Raw genomic sequence first — 24,725 nt, 5'->3', positions numbered from 1 at the left:
TTTGCATTGTTGTTTTATTTTCCTTTTTTCGTTTTAATTAATGTATTGTGATAGGCGACCATTACAGAATAAAAGTGTTTGTTTTTAAATAGAATTGCTTTGCTATATTTCTGTATTCTAGTAGAGTAGCAGAAAATTAACAAACAACTTGGTTCATTTTTAATGAGTCCATTGCAAAGAACATCATCAGATACATATGTTCACCTCAGGCCTGTATAGGGTGATTCACTATATTTTGACCCCCCTTTAACTTTTTTTGTTTTAAGAGTTATAAAAAAAAATGTTAAATATAAAAGTTGCACGATTTTTTATGAATTTTTTGAAAATTATATTAGAAAAACAAATGAAGTTCAAACAAAACGGCCGCAGATGTTAACTTTGTAAGTTAAATGGAACACCCTGTATATTTTTACATATTTGGATAGCACGTTCCCTGTAGAGGATAGCCATATAGGGTTTGTTGGGTCCATCGCTAACAATTTTATGTGGTTTTCAACACTCTGGAATATTTACCGCCAGAGGATTTTCTTTTCCTAGAATCTAGTTCCGATTCGGAACAACCTTTTCCTTTTTTGGTTTTGTTTGATGTGTTATATGGAAAGAAACTTTCTTAGCTTTTCCCCCTTTTTTGTATTTTAATAATATGTGTTTTCCATAATTTTCGGCTCTTCTACTATTTCTTCCAACTGTTCTGAACTGACTACTTCCTGTCCTTCAAGCATCTCCAATTCAGTGCTTTGTCCAATTTCTGGAACATTGTATTCAGTATATTGACTTCTGCTATCGTCGCTTTCACTATTACTATCCTTTTCCGGATTATATTCAGAATCTAATTCTTCATTTAAATTTTCATTTGAGAGTCCAAAGCCATCTTCAAATATGTTTGCCAATTCTTCCAGTTCCTTGTCTGTTAGTGGCCCAAGAAACAACGGAAATTTTTAGATTTGTTTTCTTCTTTCCTGCCCTTAGTACTTGGTATTTACTGAACATTATTATCTGAAGAATTTTTTGGTAAAATGTTTTCTTTATTTTGTACCAAATTTCGCCAAAAACACATAAAATAAAGGGTTCAATACACTAGACCTATGTGGCTGCCCAAAGAACCGTATATGTTAGAGTACTGAGAAGAGTTGGGAATATGCATCAATAGAGATCGTGCAGATGTTGCTGCTAGTGTTGAAATATAATAATATAGAACACAAATGCGAACATTATAGGCTTTTTTCGCAAGTGAAGTCGTATGTTGTCATGTGTAGTATGAGTGAATGAGGAGATTTAAACTACCATATTATGATAACTAAAATCAAAAGAGATAAAAATAGCAACTACAAGTCCGATTTTCACCAATATTCAGTCCCGAAAAAAAGCCTTATGTCGTAAATATACCAATAATACTGTTATTATATTTTTTATTATTTTTTAAACTTGTGTCCTCATATGTGGACACCAAGCATGAAAGGCTTAAAAACTCATCCTGTATATCAAATTCAGTGATTTTGTGTTCAAACTATTCCTAACGTCTAATAATTTATTTTTTAAAAATGTTATGTTGTTTTTTGTAAATATTAAAAAAAAAGGCAAAACCTAGATTAGAGATGGAGACAGTTTATTTTTAAAACTACTAATGAAATAGAAATCATATCTGATTGTCCGCATCACTGCAGTTGTACCTATTAATATACCTGGTCGTCAAACTAATCTTCATTTCCATTCCTCACAATTGTTGTTTGTCTCTAGAAGCTAATTCAACAACAACATATTCAGGATACGACGCTGCCCTCTATTCTGCTGCAACCATGTATGTCGCCCAGCAATCTGGTGGTGCCGCGCAACAAAAAACTGGAGGATGGCAAGGATATAAAAAAGGAGGTCTTGGTGCTAAAAACATGAGAGCTAAGGCACCCCCTAAGCCACAACAATTGCATTATTGTGATGTCTGCAAAATTAGGTAAGGAAACTAGTAATATTTATATGTATTAAGGGGACATACTTAATATGTTGGTATATGTGTTAATACTAATTAAATTATATATATTTGATTTTAGCTGTGCTGGTCCTCAAACTTATCGTGAACATTTAGAAGGTCAAAAACACAAAAAGCGCGAAGCTGCTACTAAAATGGCCGCATCGGTTGCAGTTACAAGTCAAAATAGAGCAGGAAATTCACTTAGGTGTCAGTTATGTGATGTAACGTGCACTGGTAAGTTAAAAATAGTATCTAGTTATTTTTATTTTTATAAATTATATCTTCTGATGTATGAGAAAAGGTTGTTTGAATATCGAAAAGTGTATTTTAAATTTTCTAATCAACCTGTGTATTATGTAGTTTTTACTTTAATTTTCATATTACTTTTTAAATAATTATCATTGATGTCACTTAAAATTGCACAGCTTGAACACCACCACTGTTTCGAGATACAGAGCAGAAAGTTTTGTTACATTTATATTTAGCACGTGTTTGTAAATAACATAAAAAAATGGTTTCTTTTTTATAGTTTTTCGAGAATATTAACTTTTTAAAAAAATCTGACCCATTTATGTTGCTTATAGAACTCTTAATATGTACTTTTTATATGAAATTTTGAAATATTTAAAAAATATATATTTATAATTCTTGATTTTGCCATCTTCACCAATAAACTGTGTCTATGTGCAAGGTGATTCACATACTATTATCCTCTTCTTATACTCCTGTCGAATTAGATAATAAAACCTGAAAATTTAAAAAAATTAGACCTTTTATTGAGCTTTATGATGGGGGCATGTAGAAAGATAATATCAAAGAAGTAACTCGAAAGAAGTGAAGCTAAATTGACGAATTGCAAATAAGTAGCAAATTTATGTTTTTTTCTACAATTTAAGGTACCTAGTCATTTTTCACTAATTTGTTGAATGTAAAACAAAGGTCGAACGTGAAAATATCAGTTTACAAATATTCGCTTTTTTTGCATTAAATAGAACTTATTTTATTGAATTTAGAGCGGAATCACGAATGCCATATATCCAGTTTTTCATATATTATGGTCTAGACCAGGGGTCGGCAATTAATTTTAGGCGGAGTCCGGATACTTTTGAAAATTTTTAACGAGGTCCAGAAAAAAATTCATATTCCTTATTAATTTTTTGTTTTAATTTGCACTCAAAATAATATGAAATGCGATAGGCATATTTGTATTAAAAAATCAATGGGAGAAATTACATTTTCGGTCTTGAGTCAGTTTTTTTTACTAACCTACTAACCATTAAAAAATGATCAGGGTTGCAGTCAAACGTATTTTTATCTATAGAAAAATATGTTTTTAAATAATTTGAGTAATTATACTTTCAAAAAATTTTTGGCGGTCCAGTTTCTAACCTTTCGCGGTCCGGATCTGGACCATGATCCGCCAGTTGCCGACCGCTGGTTTACAGTCGTACGCTTTTGATAAGTCAATAAAAGTGCCCATAGGAATCTCCTTTTTCTAGTGAATCTAGTATTATGTTAATTAATTGAAATACCGCTATTTGAGTAGATTTGCCTTTTTGCTATCCATGTTGATTTTTAATGAAAAATTTTCTGCAGTTATATAATGAGCGTTCAAATAAAAACGTGGTCAAGTTGGTTCTGAAAATTTGGACGTAGGGCGTAGCGTATAGCAAATGAACTTAAACGTCATCTGTCAAAGCGCTATATCGCCGCTATCAATTTGAATATTTTCGTTTTAAAAAGCGTTTAAAATGGTGTTTTCTCAAGAACAAAAAGTGTTTATCATAGAGTCCTACTTTAGAAATGGACACAAGATTGATGGAATATGGAAGTATTCTATTGGGGAATGTTTCGTAGAATTTCAAAATCAATTTCCCGGCGTTGTTGAGTACAAAATTTTTCAAAGTGCAGTTCAGCGTTGTGTTAATGTTTTTCGTGAAACGGGCAGTGTAATAAGAAAAGAAGGAAGCGGCCGACCTAAAAAGCGGACTGAAGAATTAAAAGAAAATGTCCAACAAATAATGGAAAATGCGCCAAGAACTTCTGTACGTGTTTTATCACAAACGGTGGGAGTATCAGTCGGTACCTGCCACACAGTGTTAAAAAAAGCTCCTTTAATTGTTTGTTATTGTTATCACGATTATTCTTTAAAATAAAGTCATTAACGTTATTGAAACTGACAGCTGCTATACAGCTCGTTGAGAAATGAGGTTAAGTTGGTCGCTATAAGCTACTCCCTACGTCCAATGTGTCAGAGCCAACTTCAACCACGTTTTTATTTGAACGCTCGTTATTTAACAATTCTGTCATTCATAACTAATTCAAAAAGTTTTGAAAAACGGTAATAAACTAATTGATCGAAAATTTTCAAATTTTGTGTGATCACCTTTTTTGTGTAATGGTCTAATAAGAGCAATTTTCGATTCATTAGGAAAGATACTGAATTTTAAAGAATTATTAATGATATAAACCATAATTGATGCTATTTGACTCGTACATGATTTAACAATTTTTTTAGGTATTTCATCTACTCTGGACATTTTATTTTTCAATTTTTTTGATATTTCTAATAGTTGTTTAACTGTTACTTGTTCTAAATGTATGACACTTTTGTTATATTTAATTTTATAAGTAAAAGGAATATGACATTGGTTTTGAATCATTTCATTCACATAATTTACTAGAAACCTATTATATTTATCTGCTACTTCCTTTGCACTACCGTCAATTTCAATGGGTTGGTATGTTTGAATAACATTTCCTTTAATATTTTTTGAGTACCTCCCAAACTGTTTTTGATTTGTTATCAGACTTGAGTATTCTGCTTTGATAGCTACTTGCTTTTTTCTCTAAAAGTTTATTATTCTTTTTTCACCATCTTGTAAGTATGTATCTTCATATCTTATATCGACCGTGCTACATATATGCAAAATGTAATTGATTTTTACACAAAATAAGCTCCTCATCCTTCATGTATACATTCTTATTATTATTTTTTAATGTCTTATGTATTTTTTTAACTGGAAAGCTTTCATTGAAATAATACATAAATATATTTGAGAAAATATACCATTGCTCATTTACATTATTTGGTGACACATCATACACAGGTGACCAATCTGTTGTCTCTAAGATATAGACAAAGCACTGAATATTCTGTTTAGAAAATGATCTTTTTATTTCAAAATTATTATTTCTTTTGTTTAATTCAAACACTTAATGCTTGTATATCTATAAATTAGAATACTCATATAAATATTTAAATATACATGTTGACTACAACTTACAGGGCAGGCAGACCTATAAAATAATAGCATGGAACAGCAAGAATCAAAAATTGAAATAATTAGTTATGAGTTGAGTACGATTCTGTTAAGTACCGTGCCTCTCTTATTGTTAGATAAATATGGTAACCAACAGTGCACAGGGTATTGGTTACCTTTCACATGGACAGTGGTTCACAAAATTAACATGTGAATGGACGGATTTTTATAAAATTACTATTTTTGAACATCTGTAGTTACGAAAAATAATTTTCATTGGATTGTTAATAATGTTAAGTACACTTAAAATTAGTACTGTTAAGTATACTTAAAACAACATAAACAAACCTGTGAGCTGTAGGAGAAAATCACAAAGGAAAACTCTTGGTATACAATTGCAATACTATGGCAGCATTTTGATGAAATTCTTTGTATATTAATATCAGTTGATTACTATTCAATGTAGGCCATTTTAAACAATGAAATTATACACTGAGCTCGTAAAGTTTGGAATAAATTCGATAAATCGTTATTGAAGGGTTTTGACAGGAAATCCTCGGACACGTCAACTTTAGTTTGTAAAATGTGACTTTTTTCAGCCATCGACTTTTTTTTTGTTTTGTTTGTTTTTGAGCTATGACGTCATCGGCAATTTTTTTAAATGGCAACCCATATTTTTTTCCACGGATTTTGATAGAGCACATTTTTCTGAGTACGAATATGTCAAAAACGTATGACCTTCAAAATGGAAGTTTTCGAGATATTCGGTTCCAAAGTTTCAAGAATTCATTATACAAGCGATGACAAAGTACTAATCATTTATCAAGGAAGCTCTGAAAAAATTACAGTTTTGATAGTTGTCAGAATTTTGAAGTTTGTCCTCGCAAGTTTGTGTTTTATTTTAAGTTAATTAATCATTATTCTATCAGAATTCATTTTATTTGAAAATGGTTCGTCGTTTGAGTGAAAGGGAAAGAATCGAAATTTTGATGATGATCGGTTACGGGGACAGAGCTCGCACACAAGTAGAAGTTTGCCGTTTATTTAATAACAAATATCCAAACAGAGAACCAATTACACAGTCCACGGTTAGTAAAATAGAGCAAAAGTTTTTAGAAATGGGTCATGCGAGAGATCGCCCTAGAACGGGTCGTCCACCAGTACAAGAAGATGTTAAATTGAATGTTCTACTAGAGCTTCAAGAAAATCCCCATTTACCCACCCGCCAAGTGGCGGCAAACAACGGAATAGTTCAAAGCTCCGTCTTAAAATATTTGAAATTGTACAAATGGCATCCGTATAAAGTGGTTTTGGTCCAACAATTAAACGAAGATGATCCTGACCGTAGGTTACAGTTTTGTGAAACCATGTTGCAACGCCTGATTGATGACGACGGATTCTTACGCAATATTATTTTTTCTGATGAGGCTACCTTTTATCTCGACGGCACAGTAAACCGGCAAAACTGTAGATATTGGTCTCCTGAAAATCCACACTGGAAAATGGAAACTCGTAGTCAGTTTCCACAAAAAGTTAACGTTTGGGCTGGCCTTGTTGCTAACCGCATTTTGGGTCCATTTTTCATTGAAGGCGCATTAACAGGTGAAAAATATTTTGAATTTTTAAGAGACGTTTTAGTCCCTGCACTTGCGGTGCTTTACCCAAATGACGTAGATCCCGATCTGCCCAATAACACGATATGGTACCAACAAGACGGTGCACCTCCTCATTTTGCAGTGATCGTTCGCAACTATTTAAACCAAATATTTGCTAACCGTTGGATTGGTCGAAGAGGAACTATCGAATGGCCCCCTAGATCTCCGGATCTCACTCCCCTAGACTACTTTTTATGGGGCTATTTAAAGAGCAAAGTCTACTTCAATAGACCAAATACCATTGAAGAATTAAAGGACAGAATTCGCAATGAAATTCGAGCCATTCAACCAGATATTCTTCATAAGGTTCTGCAGGAGTTTCAGTGGCGAATGGGATATTGCCAAGAAGTGAATGGAGGTCACTTTGAAAATTTCCTCTGATTTTCTTGTTTACTTTAATTATTTATCATTTGCACAGAAACCTTTTTTTATTTGTTAAAATTGTTGTTGATTATTACTTAAAAAATTAAACAAATTGCTCCTAAAATCTCTCAAAATGTTCGATAAGCTATTAAAAAACTTGACCCACTCGATACCTTGTATATGGTACATCCTTGAAACTTTGGAACCTAATAGACAGTTTAAGTTATGTATCGGACATAACGTATACGTAGAATTTGACCGTTGCGCATGCTCAAATTAATATCATGATCATCTACAATCAACTTAAACTGTCTATTATCTCGAAAACTTCCATCTTGAAGGTCATACGTTTTTGACATATTCATACTCAGAAAAATGTGCTCTATCGAAATCCGTGGAAAAAAATATGGGTTGCCATTTAAAAAAATTGCCGATGACGTCATAGCTCAAAAACAAACAAAACAAAAAAAAAGTCGATGGCTGAAAAAAGTGACATTTTACAAACTAAAGTTGACGTGTCCGAGGATTTCCTGTCAAAACCCTTCAATAACGATTTATCGAATTTATTCCAAACTTTACGAGCTCAGTGTATAATATAAAACTAAGATCTCTGCTATTTTTTTGGGGTATCATGTCGTGGTTGAATTATATATTGTATATTGTGATATTTCACAGGAATGTATCGTGACTTATTTTAATAGTTTTTTGAAAAATATTGAGTTCTATTCTGTCCTGTTAAGGAACAGCAAAATAAAAAACATCCTATATTTACATATATTTGTACCCAATTGATATTTTCCATAATACCCAATCCGTATAAATATGCAAAAATTTTGAAATGTCATTTTTTTTTTTGGTTTTTTTTTTTAGGAAATGATGCATACGCTGCTCATATTCGAGGGGCTAAGCATCAGAAGGTGGTACTTCTCCATACCAAACTAGGCAAACCCATCCCTCCCCAGGAACCCGAGGTTATTGGTGGAGCCCGTAAGTCCGTTTCCTCCACTCCAAAAATTAACTTTGTCCAATCAGGAGGTCTGGGCATTCCCGCAGGTAATGGAGATACAGCCAAGGAGGAAGAGGAGGAAACTCCAGAGCCAGACATTCAACCTGTTGGTCAAGACTACATCGAAGAAATCAAGAGTGACGATGGAAAGGTATTCCTTTTAATGTTGATAAGTACACATACAAGCCTTAGCTTTTTACACATCAGAATTTCGTTATTTCTTATTTTAAGAAAATAGGATTATTTAAACATTTTTGATATGTACAGTGAAACATCGCTTATCCAATTAAAACCAGGCCGATTCGGATTAGTGAAAAATCGCGATTATTGGAACGTCCTTAAAATTTCCAGATAATACAGATGCAAATTAAGTATTGTAGGAATTTATTCTCTAAAATATATAGATACACACATACAAATTATAGAAACATAAAAAAGTGTAAAGGAAAAATAAAATTCATAGTTATTTACAATACTGAATACAAACGAAAATTTATATTTTCATAATATGTTATAAGAAGGAAAAATGAAAATTCACTCTATTATTTAAAAAAGTCCGTAAGTTTAGTTTGTTTAATATTTTCCTGCTTGGCTTCCATTGCGCGTTGTCGCAGCATTCGTAGTATAGACAAAGCATTTAATTCAGCGCTATTGTCCTCAGTCCACTGTATGTATATACTGAAACAACGAATTGCCTCATCATATATCATTTGGCTCAACCCTAGTAACTTCTTCCGAGTTGCTCTCGTCACTATGCAACAATGAATGTTCTTCATCACCAAGTATCCATTCACAGAATTCTGGTACTATCAATTGGCTGTCCTTAGCACTAACTTTCTGAAGCATATTATTAATTTCGGCAAGTTCCCTTTCGTTCTCACTGGCAGATTCACGTCTTTAAGTCAAGACAATGGGACTAAATCTTCAAAATCGCAATCCCTCTTGTACCTCCTCCCGTTAGGAAATCTATCCACCTGAGCCACTAACCAACCTATTACAGAGAAAAAGGTGATGACGTTGCTCTTTAATATAGGGCATAGAAGGCTAACGTTCTCTCAACACGGATTATCTTATTAAGGAAACGGCAGTGCATTCGCATAGCACATGTAGTACTGTCTCGTCTTCCTGTTCACAACTCCCCACAAAGAGGTGTTTCACACTTCCTCATGTTGGGAAGGTGCTTCCTTAGCCAGCAGTGTCCAGTTTGAATACCTATCACTAGGCAAAAATTTGACCTAGACATGGCCAGGTATTTCTTAGCTGGGGTATTCTAAGAACTCCTTAGCACATTGACAGCTATTTATATCATTCCATCATTTCATAAACTGTTTTTGGTTATTTTCTTTAATAATTCTAATAAGTGCTGACAGCGGAAGCACACTAGAGGGACCGTGTCCAAAAATATTGAGACCGGATGCACTCTTGGCTAACTTGTCAGCTTCTTTATTGCCATTGCACCGCTCATGTCCCAGCACCCCAGCATGCAGATATGCTGTTGGAAAATGAGGCCACGACCAGTGCCTGGTGGCATTCCCATACTGACCTACTCATTATCTTATGATTACATAAGATCAGTAATGCTTGTCTACTATCTGTGTAGATTCTGATGGTTTTACTTGCAGTGTTTAAGGTGAAACATGGTTGTCAAGGCCACTTCTCTTAGATATCCAGAGGACAGCATTACCTTCATTGCTATGGTGGGTATTGTTTGCATAGCTCTAGTTATGGTCAGACAGGCAATTCTTTGTACCCGGCTGAGCTTCTGTTTAGCGGTCGTCTGCTGTACTTTCGGCCTCCAAACAACAGCCTTGTAGGCTAACATTAGTTTTACAATGGCAGTGTATATCTACATGCCACTTTTGGTTTCATTCCCTAGGTTCTACCAACGGTTCTGCGGCACTGCTAATAGGATATATACGCCTTTCAAAATGAAGATTCCATGTTAGTTTTGCATCAAGTGTTACCCCTAGGTATTTCACATCAGATGCAAAGCTTAGCATAGTGTCTAGGAGAGTTGGTGCTTTTATTTGCCCCAGTTTTCTCTTCCTCATTTCTGTCTTCCTGGGGTTGACTGACAAAGCATGGTCCTCACACCAGTTTTCAATAGTTCTTAGGGCTGTTTGCCACTTTTTCTCTGGCATGTACCAAAGTACGATCTGGCAATAATTTTTTTGTAGAAACGGCTCGACAACATTTGGATTGCTAGATAATTTCTCCCCACAAACTTGAAGACGAATACCATGTTTCTTCTTAAATTTATTTACCCAACCTCTGCTTGCGCTGAACTTGTTATCGTCGTAATGTTTTGCATAAAATCTATATATATATTAAAATCTGATAGCTCCGTCTGCGTCGCACAATCGCTCCGAAAAAGTTCCGATTTGTGTTAGCAAAGGCTTCGCCCCCGGACCGCGCAGCGATTTCCTCAGGCTCTGCCAGGGGCGCGGCCCAATTTTTGTGTGAAACGCACAAGTCCAACACGCCCTCCCGCTGAAATCTGACGGTCGCCGATCGCCTCGAATTGCGCGCGGGTACGACTTTTTTATTTTTTATTTCCCCTATTTTCTATGATATTTTATTTAAAACTGTGCCCAAAATAATCATATTAATCGACCGGGTGCCTATTTCGCGCTTTTGCTGTAGAACTTTCCGCGAAATCAAATGCGGGATTTGAAATGTGGCCGTAAATACGTTAAAATGCACTCTCTAGCGAGGCCGGAAAACGTCTATTTTGCCCCACGAAATTCTTTTCCCGCAAACCGCGGGGTGACGTGGGATTGGCATGAGGTGTTGATTCGATCATCTTTCGTCGATCAGGGGCATTTTTGTAACGTTTTTTTTCGCGTTTTCATATTTAATTTTGCCTTTTTTTTGGGGTCTTCTCGACGACAGACGACCATTTCACAAGCCGTAAAGATTGAAGCTTTAAGACACGCCCACCGGGAGAAAATTGGAACGTCGTTAGAAACGTCAGATTAATTATGTCAAAATAATTTCATGCCAAACGCGAAAGACGTCTGTAGGGTCGTGGCGAATCGTTATTTTACCTTACTAAGCCTTTTTTTAACCTTAATACATTGCTATGCCACGATATATACAGGTATTTCTTATTATTAGGTTAGGTTGTTATTTACATTTTCATAGCTATGCCGCTTGACATGCCTACGATTAGGATACCTGTCCCCCGAATTAACGTAAGTACTTACCCTCTAAAACTGCATAATTTTAAACCAATCCGTAGTACCTAAACCCTTGAACCTTTGTATTGGTACATTTGCTTCGTTAGTTACTATATTGTATTAGTATTACTTACTCCAAACATCAAAAGTTGCGAATTATAGAAATAAATTGGGGTTAAACTACTTTTCCAAGTCATGGAATGTCGTTATTTATCTGTTTTATCTCATTGTGGATCCTTTGCAAGACTTTGTGTTAGAAAAATGCAAATTTAACATTACAAAAATTGTTGATTACTTCAGCTGTGAATGACAATTAAAATATTAGTACAGACGGATTGTAGATGAAGCAACGATAGCACAGTGGTAAAAATATTCCTAAGGTCGGCGGTTCAATTTCAGATGAGGTTACCCCAAGATTTTTTTTTAACTTACTGCCGTAATTTAATTTTACATATGGACTCGTCGTTTTAAACCTTTCTATAACCAAAAAAATATACAATTTCAAATAGGTTTTTTTATATACAGGGTGTCTAAAAAATTGCATTGAAACTCGAACGGTCCAGAGGCTCCTATATATTATTTCACTTTCTTGATTGCAATATTTTTATGAAAAATCTTATATAGTAGTAATCATATGCTTTTTGCAAATGTATGTACCGAATGTTTCATAAAAATGAAACTGGTGAACTTTTATTTTACTTACCTTTTCACTTTTCCTAATTTTTTTTGAAATCTTTTCATGAGAAGTTGTATAGTTACTAACCAAAGGGTTTTTTGAAAATCCATGTACTGCATGATCTACATAATTGACCCAAGTTAAAATTATCGGTCTAGAGGCTTCTGTATATTTCAGAAATTTATTGTAGCATTATTTTTATGAAAAATCTTATATTGTAGAACTCAGAGGCATTTTGCAAATTTATATACTAAGTGTTTCATAAAATTGACACAGGCGGACTAGGATTTTTTTCTCATTTCACTACCTACTTAAATTTTCAAATAGATATTTCTACACACGGTGTCTTATTAACCAAATGTTTTTTGCAATTTCTGTATAGGATGTTTCATAAAACTGACACAGGTGGACCAGATTTTTTCCGATTCATTTTGTTAATTTTTTCATGAAATCTTTTGAAGAAAAGTTGTATATTTACTGACCAGCCACTTTTTAGAAAATCCATATACGTACTGGGTGTTCTACAAAATTGATCCACATCTGAAACGGCATTTTTTTCCTTTTCACTTTTAACTTCGTTATTTACTAGTCTTTTAATGAAAAATTGTATACTTATTAACCAGTTGTCTTTTTAAATTTTTATACTGAATATTCCACAATACTGATGCAGATTAAAATTATGAATAGAACGAAACTTTCCTTAATGTTTTTTCCTTTTCTATATTTTGTACTGAAGTCTGCAATATTTTTATGAAAAACCTTATGCCCGACTAACCAGATGTTTCTTGCAATTTATGTACAGGGTGTTTCGTAAAACTTACACAGGTGAACTAGGTTTTTCCTTATTCATTTTTTAATTTTTTCTCTAAATCTTTTGAAGAAAATTCGCTTTTTTAAAAATCCATATACTAGATGTTCTATAGAATTAAGGGCAGTTTTGTTTCTTTTCACTTTTAGCTTTGTCTTTATTTACTACAATCTTTTAATGAAAATTTGTATATTTATCAAGCAGATGTCTTTATTTATTTTTTTACCGTTTCCGTCTTACTTACGTAGTCTTTGGATAAAAAATTTTTATATTTACTAACCAGATGCATTTTTGGAAGTTTTGAAGAAACTTTTCTTATTCTTTTCTCCAGCGGGGCCTACTTTTTTTTTTTTGAAAAACATTCTCATACTTTTATATACAGGGTGTTTAAAAATCAAAGTACAGGGTGTTTCAAAAAATGTTATATCTACTAACCAGCGATGAAAGCACCGCGGAGCGGTGCTCGGGCCGTGCACAGCGCGGCCCGAGAGAAAGGTCAAACTCCACGTAAGCGGAGTTTACCTGCCTTTCTAGTCGCATTTTCTCTTAAGGTGGCCATATTCCTGGCCGAGAAATGTGAAATTTCTGGCGTTTTTAGGTACTGAAATCTTTAAAAGTAAAACGTGTAGAACAAAAGTAAGCACGAAAATAAAATTCTTGTGTTTTCAAATGTTTTGTTTATTCATTGTTACCATTTAAATTTACTCAAATAAAATAACTAAAAAAAAAGCGTTTGTAAAACATGCGTTTGCCGTTATTCTAACCCCACATTTTAAGAATTATTTTCACATACTTATAAATAAAAGTAAACAATTTTATATGTAGGACTAAGCAAGTAAATGTTATAAGAATATTTACATGTGGAATTATATATAAAAAAGTTAGTATTTTCGTAGATTTCAGTACCTAAAACCTTGTTGATGGTTTGATCGTTTTTTGCACCTGTTTATTTGTTTTACTGCGGCGTCTTTGAAAATAACCAGATGGTATGACATAACATTCCTATTATTTGATAAGCTGTAGATTATTCTGTTATTTAATGTTTGAAATTATTTGTCTTTGCGGAAAATACTATTTAAAGAATATGGGACCCTTAAAATGTGAGATGGTCCAGTTGCATATTTTTCGTGTTGTCCTAGAAACCAACTATACAATTCAGTTTCCATTATTGGATATTCTCGTTTTCGCAAAGTTTTCTTATGTGGCAATGCAGAAAAACAGTTTCCAATACCGCAACGTTAATCAATTTCATACACATCCATGTGAAAATGTACATACCTCGTTATTTGTTCCGACTTCTTTTTAATATCCGAACTTGTCGACGTACCAACTCGATATTTATCAGCTAATATTTTTCCACTCACACCACTACGTAATTGTTGCAATATTTTATGTTTTTCACAAAGCTTTAATGTTTTGTACAGTATTTTCAGAGCCATGATGCTTTGTAACAATCAGGTGATTATCTGCCTTACACGCAACTACAGCGGGAAATACAAATGTATGTATTCATTATATTCCATTGTTTGTCCCTACAATTAAAACTACAATTTGATGTAAAGTAAAATATTTCATATATTTTATAAAAATAGTCTGTATTGGAAGCAGTAGGTTTCTTTAAGGTGGGCTACAAATGTTAAAAGGGAGCGTTTATCTAGCGATTGCAACTCGGATTTGAGTGAAAATTCTGATAAAAGTTGTCATGATTCACCACTCATCTTGTAACCTGTAACTCAAATATCTCGAGAAATAAGCACTCTATAAAAAATGTCCATAGTCAAAATTTATTCATTCCACTAAGGGGTAACTTTAAAATCAAATAGGAACCCCTACTTTTTATTACAATTCGGATTCAACAGCTAAATGTTTTTAGGATTTGTCTGAGATTTTTTTCATAATTGATAAAATTCAATTTTTTTCATTTTCTCGTACTGAGAACCTATGCATATGATTGTACATATACATTTACCATAAAAAAAATCACATTTTCACTGAAATAATTAAAATGTCTAAAAATAAATTTTATTTCTCAAATTTTCAATTACTGAAAAATTACTTGTCAAGAAACTACTATTATTGTCCTTTTTGGGATACTTGGTGAATGCGATTTCCTTTATGTGCTTGGAGTGCTTGATTAAATCTGCTTACAAATGAATGTATTTTTTTTGTCAAAAATAAATTTTTATGCAAATGTTTTATTATGTTCTTATTTAACATTCGTGTTATTTCTTCTTGTTTTTTTTTGTAACTGCAAAAACAAAATGAACGTATAAAGGAAGAAATAACTACGAAACAATTCATTTTAATCAAGGAAATGAAAAAAAACTACTATGTCCACATCGTTCCTGGGATACATTAAAAGTAGTTTATTCACCAGCCATTTACATTTCTACAGGTAACAATTAAGAAATTTGTAAAATGAATAAATTTTTTTGATGACGAATTTCGAGTATTTACATACAACGTGGTATTTTCTATTGCAAACACGTTGCAGAATTGTATGCATAGGTTCTCAGTAGGAGAAATTGGAAAATTTGAGTTTCGTCGATTACAGCAGAAATGTTTCAGACAATTTCTATGTACTTTTATCCATGGAATCCGAATCTGCAATAAGAAATAGTAAGATTTAATTTTAGTACTAATATATTTTCTACACGTAGTGATTAAATTTTGATTATGGACATTTTTTTCATAGAGTATTTATTTTTCGAGATATTTGAAAGTTTGAGGTTAAAAAAAATTACTGTTAAATGCACGTGAAGAATTCGCAATGGATATGGTGAATATACAAGGTGGGTCATTAGTGTGAGAAAGTCAAATAACTCCCTTGTTATCCTCCTTTTTAATCTTGTATGTATGTTTTAAACTATTGTTCTTTGGTTTGTAGCAGCATACTGGTACTTTTTTTTATGACTTGTCACAAACAGTTTTGTAATGTGATTAAATAAAAAATATCTATCTATCTATCTATCTATCTATCTATCTATCTATTCATAATATAGAAAAAAAGTTTATATAAAAGTTGTACAGAATCAAGAAACCTAAACAACAAAATGAATTTGAAACATACAGGATGATGAGTAAAAACGGGATATGCCAAATATTACATTTTTTAAATTAAACACCCTGTATATTTTTAAACATATGGATTCTTTATATGACAACATAAACAGTTTAACATTTTAGTTGCCAAGTTAAGTAGAAAATTCTTCGAATTTTGGAAAAAACATGACCTCGAAGATGTATTAACTTTCAACTACTAACACTTGGAGCAAAAATATTTGACAGAGTTATAGGTAAATGTTAGACAAAGGCTCCTATATTAGCTAATATTGATATATTATACAAGGCGTTTTTTATAATACATCATTTTTAGAAAGTTCAAACTTGATTTTCTCAAATTTTTCAAATGGAACACCCTGTATTTTATTCACATGTAGGTCCACTTCAACTTTTATTAAGCATGTTCTTCTGAAAAAACCTAATTTTTATTATTTTCGGTCACACGAGAGGGCTTTGGAATAAACTGCCACATTGTGTCAACTTGTCAGTGCATAATTTGTCATTCCATTTTGAGTTCATTTTATTAATTAATATTGGTATTCTATAAAATAATAAAAATTAAGTTTTATCAGAAAAATTGCTATATCTTAAAAACACAATTTACAACCATCAAATTTTGAGTCGATATCTTTAAAACTCTTTGAAATAATTAATAAAAATAATAAATAAAAAAATTAAAATTTAAACACTGTATCTTGGAAACGAACTTTTTTTCACAAAATAACTTCGGCAACCACCCTCTAAAATATTTTGCACTTGTATAGACAGTATTGTTATTTTATAAATTTCTGCCAAGATAAGAAAAAGCTTCCATACATATATCAATTTAAGTTTATATGCGATAGACAAGGATGGTTACATTGAAGACGTTTCATAATCTGAATAGTAACTCCCACTTCTAACCCGAAACGGGCGGTGACTATTCAGATTATGAAACGTCTTCACTATAGCCATCCTTGTCTATCGCACGGATTTCTTTACTTTACCTTGTCGCTCTATGTAAAGGCAGATGGACCATGTGGATTTTCCAGCCCTGTATAAGACGAATAATGGATGTTTGTTACATTTGTGAAAAATTTGTAATTTATAAAATATTAGTGAAATCTGATTGTCAAAATTTTAATCATACAAAAAAAGATACAATTGTGTACATTTAGCCGTGATTAATAAAAAAAAAACATTTTTTTTAACATGTACAAATTATGAATATGTTTATATAACTTCCCACTTAGAATAATCAATAAATAATAGAATAGCGATGATGTGTTTCAAGAAATAGGCTTTGTATGTACCGTTTTCACTATTAAAGTCCGTATTATATGGGAATTTTTTTTTTATTAATTTTTGAAAAACAACTCCAAAATTTTTGCTTAAAAATTACTAAGTGACCATAAAAGCAACCACATTTTTCTTTATATGTCTAATAAGAAATGTTTGTTGTTTTTGGATTTTAAATTTCGTACACATACTAATTTTCAAAAAGAACAACTTGTCTATTTAGTTATTTATTAGCGCTATTTATCCAAGATTATAAAACTTTTTATAGGTTAGTTTGAAAAGGATACAAATTAGCTACATTTTGACAACAACAAGGATTTGATATCTTTTTTTTGTTATCAAGTTATTCGCAAATTACTGAGCAAGAAATAAATGCAGTAAAATCTCATTAATCTGGCACAATTAAAATCTTAAGAGTGCCGGAGTACTGGAAAATTCTAATTAATGGAATATGTATAATCTAAAGAGTATTAAATTAAAAAACGTTACTTTTAATTTTTTATTAACGAAGAGATTGGTTCGTCCCTATTATCACGTAGAGGTGTATGTGTATATCCATTTCTTGGATTATACGCCCCTACGTGTTAAGAGGGACGATATATACATACATATTACATTTGTGTGTGCATATATATGTATATTGTAATATTTTTATTTTTCTGGAATCTGTATCTTTCAATTAAACTGTAACTGTATAAACTGTATTCTTTAAAGATGGTAGATAAATGCAAAAAAAATAACGCCAAATTACTGGACATGCCGGTGTAATGAAGTGCTAGATTAGAGATTCTGCCGTAATGACAATGAATTGAGGAACACGACTTTAATGAAAAGACATTCAATTACCAAAACAAAATGTATTTATAAAAAGAAACAATATTATGTTCCTAACACTGCTGGCTCAGTATCTTACCTTGGAATACCTGCATTGGTATCTTGGAATTTTAGACGGTAAGACCTTATTTTATTGATGGACATTTAAATGGCGATATCTATTTGGATTTTTTGACAAACCAATTACCAATTATTAGATGGGGTTCCATTAGCAACGAGGAGAAACATGTTTTCAGCATGACCTTTTCACACACACTTCTCAGAAAGTTCGATTTTTTGGATGAAAGGTTTCCCAACGGTTGGATCGGATAAGGAAGTCTATTTCCGTGGCCGCATATGTCCCCGGGTCTTCCCCTTATTGATTTTTATTTTTGGGGAAAAATTTAAAATGTGTTTCAAACTCGCCCTACCACTACGGAAAATATGCGATAAAGCATACAAGATGCATTGAAAATAATAGTATGCTAACTGCATTTATAAACATCTTTACTTTTGTTAAAACTTAATGGTTCTTTCGTTACATAATATCAATATCTGTTTGTTATTGTTTTTGTTAATATTATTTTCAAGATCGTTATTGACTCACTTTGCATGGGTTCTTTTATAAAAGCATTTTGTTTTGGTAATTAAATATCTTTTCGTTAGCCTCGTGTTCCTCAATTTAATATCATTATTTATTTTTTGCTCACTAATTTGCAAAGAACTTGATAACAAAAAAGATATCGAACTCTTTTTGGCGTCAAAGTGTAGCTATTTTTATGCTCTTCAAACTAACCTATAAAAAGTTTTATCCTGCTATTTCACTTTTTTTTAAGAAAACATGAAACGACCTAAACTTTATGAAAGACAATTTTTTTCCCGAAGCTCTAGGGCCTATACTTTTCCTAATATCGTACCTCGCAGACCTTAGTGGGACACCCTGTATACGCTCTGCATTACATTAGTAGTAGTAGTAGTGAAAGGGGCGACCTCAACTTGGCAACTAGGCCACAAGTGGGCCCCTTTTGCCTACCCCACCGTCCCATCACCTGTCCACTCTCTGCCTCTGACCCTTTTGGAACCTACCAGACACCCCAATGAACACCAGGATTTTGATCCATGGAAGATCCCTCACCTCAACCCCTTGCAGTTCTTCAGCACCAGAGACTTGTGTCTTAACCTCCCAAAGGCTGCACAGTGTCCCAGAAGGTGGACAGGGGTGTCCTCCCCTACTCCACGTTTCAGGCATAAAGGGTCCTCAATTCCTATTAAACTTAAATGCCTCCTAAATCTGCAATGGTCTGACAGAACTCCTGTTTGGTTTAGGACTCTTCGACTGAGGCTCGGCAGTATTAAATTAAGAATAATGAATTTTTATTAAAACATCCGTTTGTAAAAAAATATTTGGAACATTTATTCATGAATATAAATTATTGAATAAAATATATATGGTTAAATAATCTTTAAGGAAAAAAGTTTTACTGAAAATTGGTATGTGGGTATAGAAGTTTAAACTTTTTTCAAAATTGTGAAACAAACATTATTGCATTTCTTTTGAAAATCGTAATATTTTGGCTGATGAAGAAAATTGAACAAAAACCAATTTTTTTTTTTAATTAAAATTTTCTCATGATACAGATTTTAATGCACACCGTATGTTTGTGTAAGTTATATTAGCACAATTTCATACCATAAAAGATTTTTACTTGTTTTAATTGAATGTGTTAAAAATAACATTTGTTAGGTTAAACTCAGACAATAATATTGTCTTTTTGTTTTGGGATCTTTTCAATATTCATTTGTTTGATCTGATATAATATTCTGGTGTCTCAGGGCGATTTGTACAACTTTAACATTTTTTTCTGCCTATTAATGGGATATATTTTTCAAGATTATAGTAGAACTTAAAAAAGTGGCAAATAAAAAAGTTATGCGATATACTCCTGCCAAATCATCATCCAAATCTAGTTCAATTTTATTACACCATCTGTTCTTAGATAAAATTGAACATAATGTAGATTATATCAGATCATTTTTCCACTTAATTCTCAAATATGGAAATATTTAAATATTTAAATTATAGAACAATTCAATTAATCTATTAAATGTGATTTAAATTAGAAACAAGTGAAGATTTTTGAAATGAGATTGGCAAAAAAATTAATAATTCACCAATCTATTTATAGGTTATTAGTTTTAATTGTAAGTTGTGCGAGTGTCGTTTTAACGACCCAAATGCTAAAGAAATGCACATGAAGGGCAGAAGACATAGATTACAGTACAAGAAGAAAGTCAATCCTGATCTTGTAGTAGATGTGAAGCCTTCTCTTCGCCAAAGAAAGATACAGGAAGAAAAAATGCGCCGGGCTGTAAGTACTATATTTTTTTATATTAGAAAAACTAAGCTTTGTGTTCTGTTTACGACAATTGTTCCTTTTGTAAAACAATTATTATTTTGCAAAATTTTAAGGTTGTCGTAGATCAGTACAGAATATCTTCACCCCAAATGACTTAGAGGTGGTAGAATTTTGGGTTTTGACTATTCTGACATCAATTTTATGTGATTTATAAACTTGAACTATTTAATAAAAATTGATCTCTTTAGGCTTTAAGAGAGGAATTCTGGGCACGTAGGCATTATAACATGCCAGAAGATGAAGAGGGCATGTATTGGGAAGACAGAAGACGATATGAAGAAGAGTATATGGAAATGGCAAGACGTGGAAATATGGGACCTTATTTAAGAGGAAGACCATTTCCAGGTGGAGCACCTCCTGTAAGTTATAATTTTTGTATATTTTAAATCTATAAAATGTATTTTTTTTAGTACTTCCAAGGTGGAATGCCTCGTAGGACAGAATCTAGTGATGATCGCCATGTCATGGCTCGTCATTCTGAGATTTATCCCAAAGAAGAAGAATTACAGGCTATTCAGCGTATTGTTTCACACACTGAACGTGCTCTTAAAAGTGTTTCTGATCAATTGGCAGAAGCCAAACCCAAAGAAGGACAAGCTGCTGCAGCAGGGCAGGCACTTGCTAAAACAGACTCTGGCACTGCTGCTAAAACTGATGCTGAAAAGAATAGTGATCAGCAAAAGGAGGATGGAAGGGACAATCAATTGTAAGTTTCAATTTTGAATGTATGTAATTTTAGTATCAACATATTTTTTTCAAGTTAACTTTAAGAGGTTTCGCTGCCCAAATACCGTATGTAATTCGGCTATCCCAATCAACTAATTTGGGATTATTAGTAACAATTTTTATAAAAATATAGAAACATATTGTTTTAAAGTTTAAAAACTTCATTTTTTTTTTACAAAAAATACACCATAGCGTATGTTGCCTTAGGGGCACTGGTTAAAAATATATTATCCCTAGTGCCCACTGACGCACAAGTATCGGCGACAAACGATAATATTGCACAAATCAGGGTCTAATTCCTCGTTTTGAATGTGTAGAGGTGGCTCCAGTGGATCGCCTAAATCATCTGCAAAATCTTCCACTAATTCTTCTGCTCCGCTCCACTCGCACCCAGAATTTTGAAAATGTTCTTCATCCGAATCACTATATGTCAAAGCCAGCATTTCATTTTCAGTAAGCTTTTCTGGGTTTCTTATTCTAAGTTGTTATGTCCCAGATGGCGCTGGAACTGCATTGTCCGCCATTTCTTGTAATAAAATAAATCTCCCGGATCTCCCGTGGTGCATGCTTCTAAGCAGGTGGTTATATTCTCAACTGTCAGTGCCGACACACATGCAGTGGGGGCACTAGTCGCCGAACGCGAGCCCCGACAATGTTGGCATAGGCAGCAAACGTGTCAACTGATTATGACAGATATACTAACGAATTTACACTAGTCTTTTATTAATAGTTAGGAGTAAATACATATTTGCTGCCCATTTTTTTAAGTTTTGACAATTTGAATTTGGGCCATCAGCTGAGGGAATTTTTCTCATCCAAAAATTAGACATAAAGTTCCTATCGGAAATCTTCCTATGAGTGATGGCACATAAAACACTGCATATTCACGCTAGTTGAATATTTAACCAATGTAGAACTGGACGATATCCTTTTTCTTCTGGTTATTATCGTGAAAACAAATTTCTTATTGTAAAGTTGTATTTTCCTCTTAACCTACTTATGACTACTTACCAATTAAAAAAAAACAATGTTCATATGCTTTCCACGGGCACGGTCCTCACGATATGATTAATTTCTAGTTTTAGTTAAAAATACATTTAAATGAGACAAGTATGTGGTACAAATTTGATACAGGGAAATCGATTTGTTGATGTACAAATTTGATACAGGGAAATCGATTTGTTGATGTAATACAGGGTGTCCCACAAAAAAGTGCACAAACTATAATGAAGTATAGTTCTTTTCATATATATTGTAGAAATAAAAAACTTTTATTTTGCCGATAACGACAAAAACAGGGTCGCAAATACTTGTCTGCCTAGCAGAACAGGGTCGTATTTAGGCAAAGTTTACAGAATATAATATTTAAGTCTCCCTTCAAACAATTCACAGCAGACACTACTACACAATGGCTATAAATTGAAAACAATTGCAGTGAATTACAAAAGTTACCAATAAAAAAAACTTGTAATAAAACAAAAATCACTACTCAAACTCTACTCTAAGAAATAAGAATGACGGCATTGCAGCACCAACTCCTGCCCTGTACTGCGCAAACTGAACTATCAGAAATTTAAAGTAATAAGTTCACCGGGTCTAATTGTTGATTGTCTCTGTCTCACATTAGGAATTTGAGAACAACGTATGTCTTAGAGAGATGTTCAGAATCTGTTTTGTTGCCAGCCCAGCTGTATTGCCAAATGTTTCGGCGTTTAGTATTGTACCAAAAATGGACAACGTACATTTCAAGAATGAAGCGAATAGTGCAATTATTCTTTAAATAAGTGTATGCAAATTCATAGTAGAGTGCCCGGCAGCGTTAAATATGCTTAAAAATCAATTCTGTGGGCGTCGCGGGGTTACAAGCTGAATTATGCATAAAATTGAAGCTTATATCTTACTGAATCAGAATCCGAAGGTAATAAAAAAATAACGCGGGCAGAAGGGCAGTAAAATCAAAAAGCGATTTATCACCACGGGCGGATAATACAGTATATTGGCTATAATTCTATATAAAAATCAACTTATATTTTGTACAGCATATATTTTTTATCAATTTTTGAAAGTTGCTCTTAACGTTGAGTCTTATGGCAGAATAAATTTTTAAACTTGAATATCTCGGTTCGAACACGTCGAAAATCTTACTGAAATTCAACATTTTTTTAGTTCCCACGCTATTTACCGGAGAACGGAGGCCTTAATTGAAAAATTTTACTCTCGCAAAAAGTTTTTGTCACCAATTTGAAAGACAACAGCGTATAATTCAGAATTTTTGCTTCAATAATAAACAAGATATGAATAAAAATACAAAACAAGTAATTTTTCGAACGGCCAGCGGACGGCTGGCTGCTTCGCGTCCCCACTCCGCCACAATCGCATCTGTCTCACAAATTTCCATAGCTCCATTTCGTATTACTTCGATACGTACTAGTCAGTGTCAGTAGTGATAACCCTACTACATACAAATTTGAAAAATATATCCAAAATTAGTAAAATAAATTATGTCTCACTTCTACAGATTTAAAATACGATTTTTTTTATAATTAGATTTAAAAGTTAATAAATATATACAGGGTGTCCCGTTCATGTTCAACTTGTGTGCAAGTTCTTCATGGAAAAATAATAAGGGTAGTTCATGTAAAGTTTTTTTCTTAGACGCCCTGAGATACAGTGTGTTGAAGTTGTTACTTTCCAAATGGTTTTTCTTAATTAGGTATCTTTAAATCGGCTAAAGATAAAAATGTCAAAATTTGTAGACGAATAAATATCTACTGTGCGTTAACAATAATAATGTGCAAGCGGTTTCTTTCTGAAAAGAAGTGTCGCCAATACAGGTAATTGGAGGGGTATCTACAATAGAAAAAAATATATGTTAAAAGACAATATTTATTACATTTCTAAACGGTTCTGTAAACTCACATGAACTACTCCTATTATTTTCCCATGAGGAACTTGCACACAAGTTTTTTTTGAAACATGAACCGGAGACCCTGTATATAAAATATATACATAAAAAAAGTCCTTTTTATTAACAATTAAGAACATGATTAACAGATAAAAAACACTATTTATCCAAGTCACGTTTCTCATCGAACTTTTTGCAAGATTTTGAGCCATGTTTTTACAGGACCAAATTCAACCCATATTACTTTTCTTGTAAGTGCAAACCTTGCTTCCACAATCTAAGAAAATTTAAATTTTATTACTACAAAAATGGTTGCTACTTATTATCTTACGTTTTTGCATCCACATGAAGAACGTTCAAATGTCTTTATCAATTTTTCTATCCACAGTCGGCAATACAAGGCAATTTTGAACAGAGTTCTAAACAATTGACTGATAATAGGTCCTCAAATAATGGAATCGCAAAGTATCTTCAGTCGGAAGCAGATTTGCAATTGTTGAAGACGATGCTAACAAACCTCTTAAAGTGTTTACTGACGTAATATTAGAATTTTTTTAATATAGTTTTATAATAATGATCTGAATATCCTTGAACATATTTTCTGAAA

General features: G+C 32.8%; 1 protein-coding gene across 4 annotated transcripts in view; it reads left to right on the top strand.

Moving 5' to 3' along the window:
* The window catches only part of LOC108914522 (zinc finger RNA-binding protein), a 57,619-nt gene that overhangs the window by 11,837 nt on the left and 21,057 nt on the right, over positions 1 to 24,725 (top strand). For 3 of the 4 annotated variants that reach the window (XM_018720346.1, XM_018720345.1, XM_018720348.1), the window contains exons 5-10: positions 1,738 to 1,948; positions 2,046 to 2,200; positions 8,118 to 8,404; positions 20,257 to 20,439; positions 20,676 to 20,846; positions 20,898 to 21,193. In XM_018720346.1, coding sequence (XP_018575862.1) covers positions 1,738 to 1,948; positions 2,046 to 2,200; positions 8,118 to 8,404; positions 20,257 to 20,439; positions 20,676 to 20,846; positions 20,898 to 21,193 — 1,303 coding nt within the window. The remainder of the gene's footprint in view (positions 1 to 1,737; positions 1,949 to 2,045; positions 2,201 to 8,117; positions 8,405 to 20,256; positions 20,440 to 20,675; positions 20,847 to 20,897; positions 21,194 to 24,725) is intronic. The other variant, XM_018720347.1, reaches the window with a different exon arrangement.

This window comes from Anoplophora glabripennis, unplaced genomic scaffold (genome assembly GCF_000390285.2).
Source record: "Anoplophora glabripennis isolate ALB-LARVAE unplaced genomic scaffold, Agla_2.0 scaffold1005, whole genome shotgun sequence".
NCBI lineage: Eukaryota > Metazoa > Arthropoda > Insecta > Coleoptera > Cerambycidae > Anoplophora > Anoplophora glabripennis.
The sequence above is the reverse complement of the archived record's forward strand: the minus strand, read 5'-3'. Positions and strand labels throughout refer to the sequence as shown.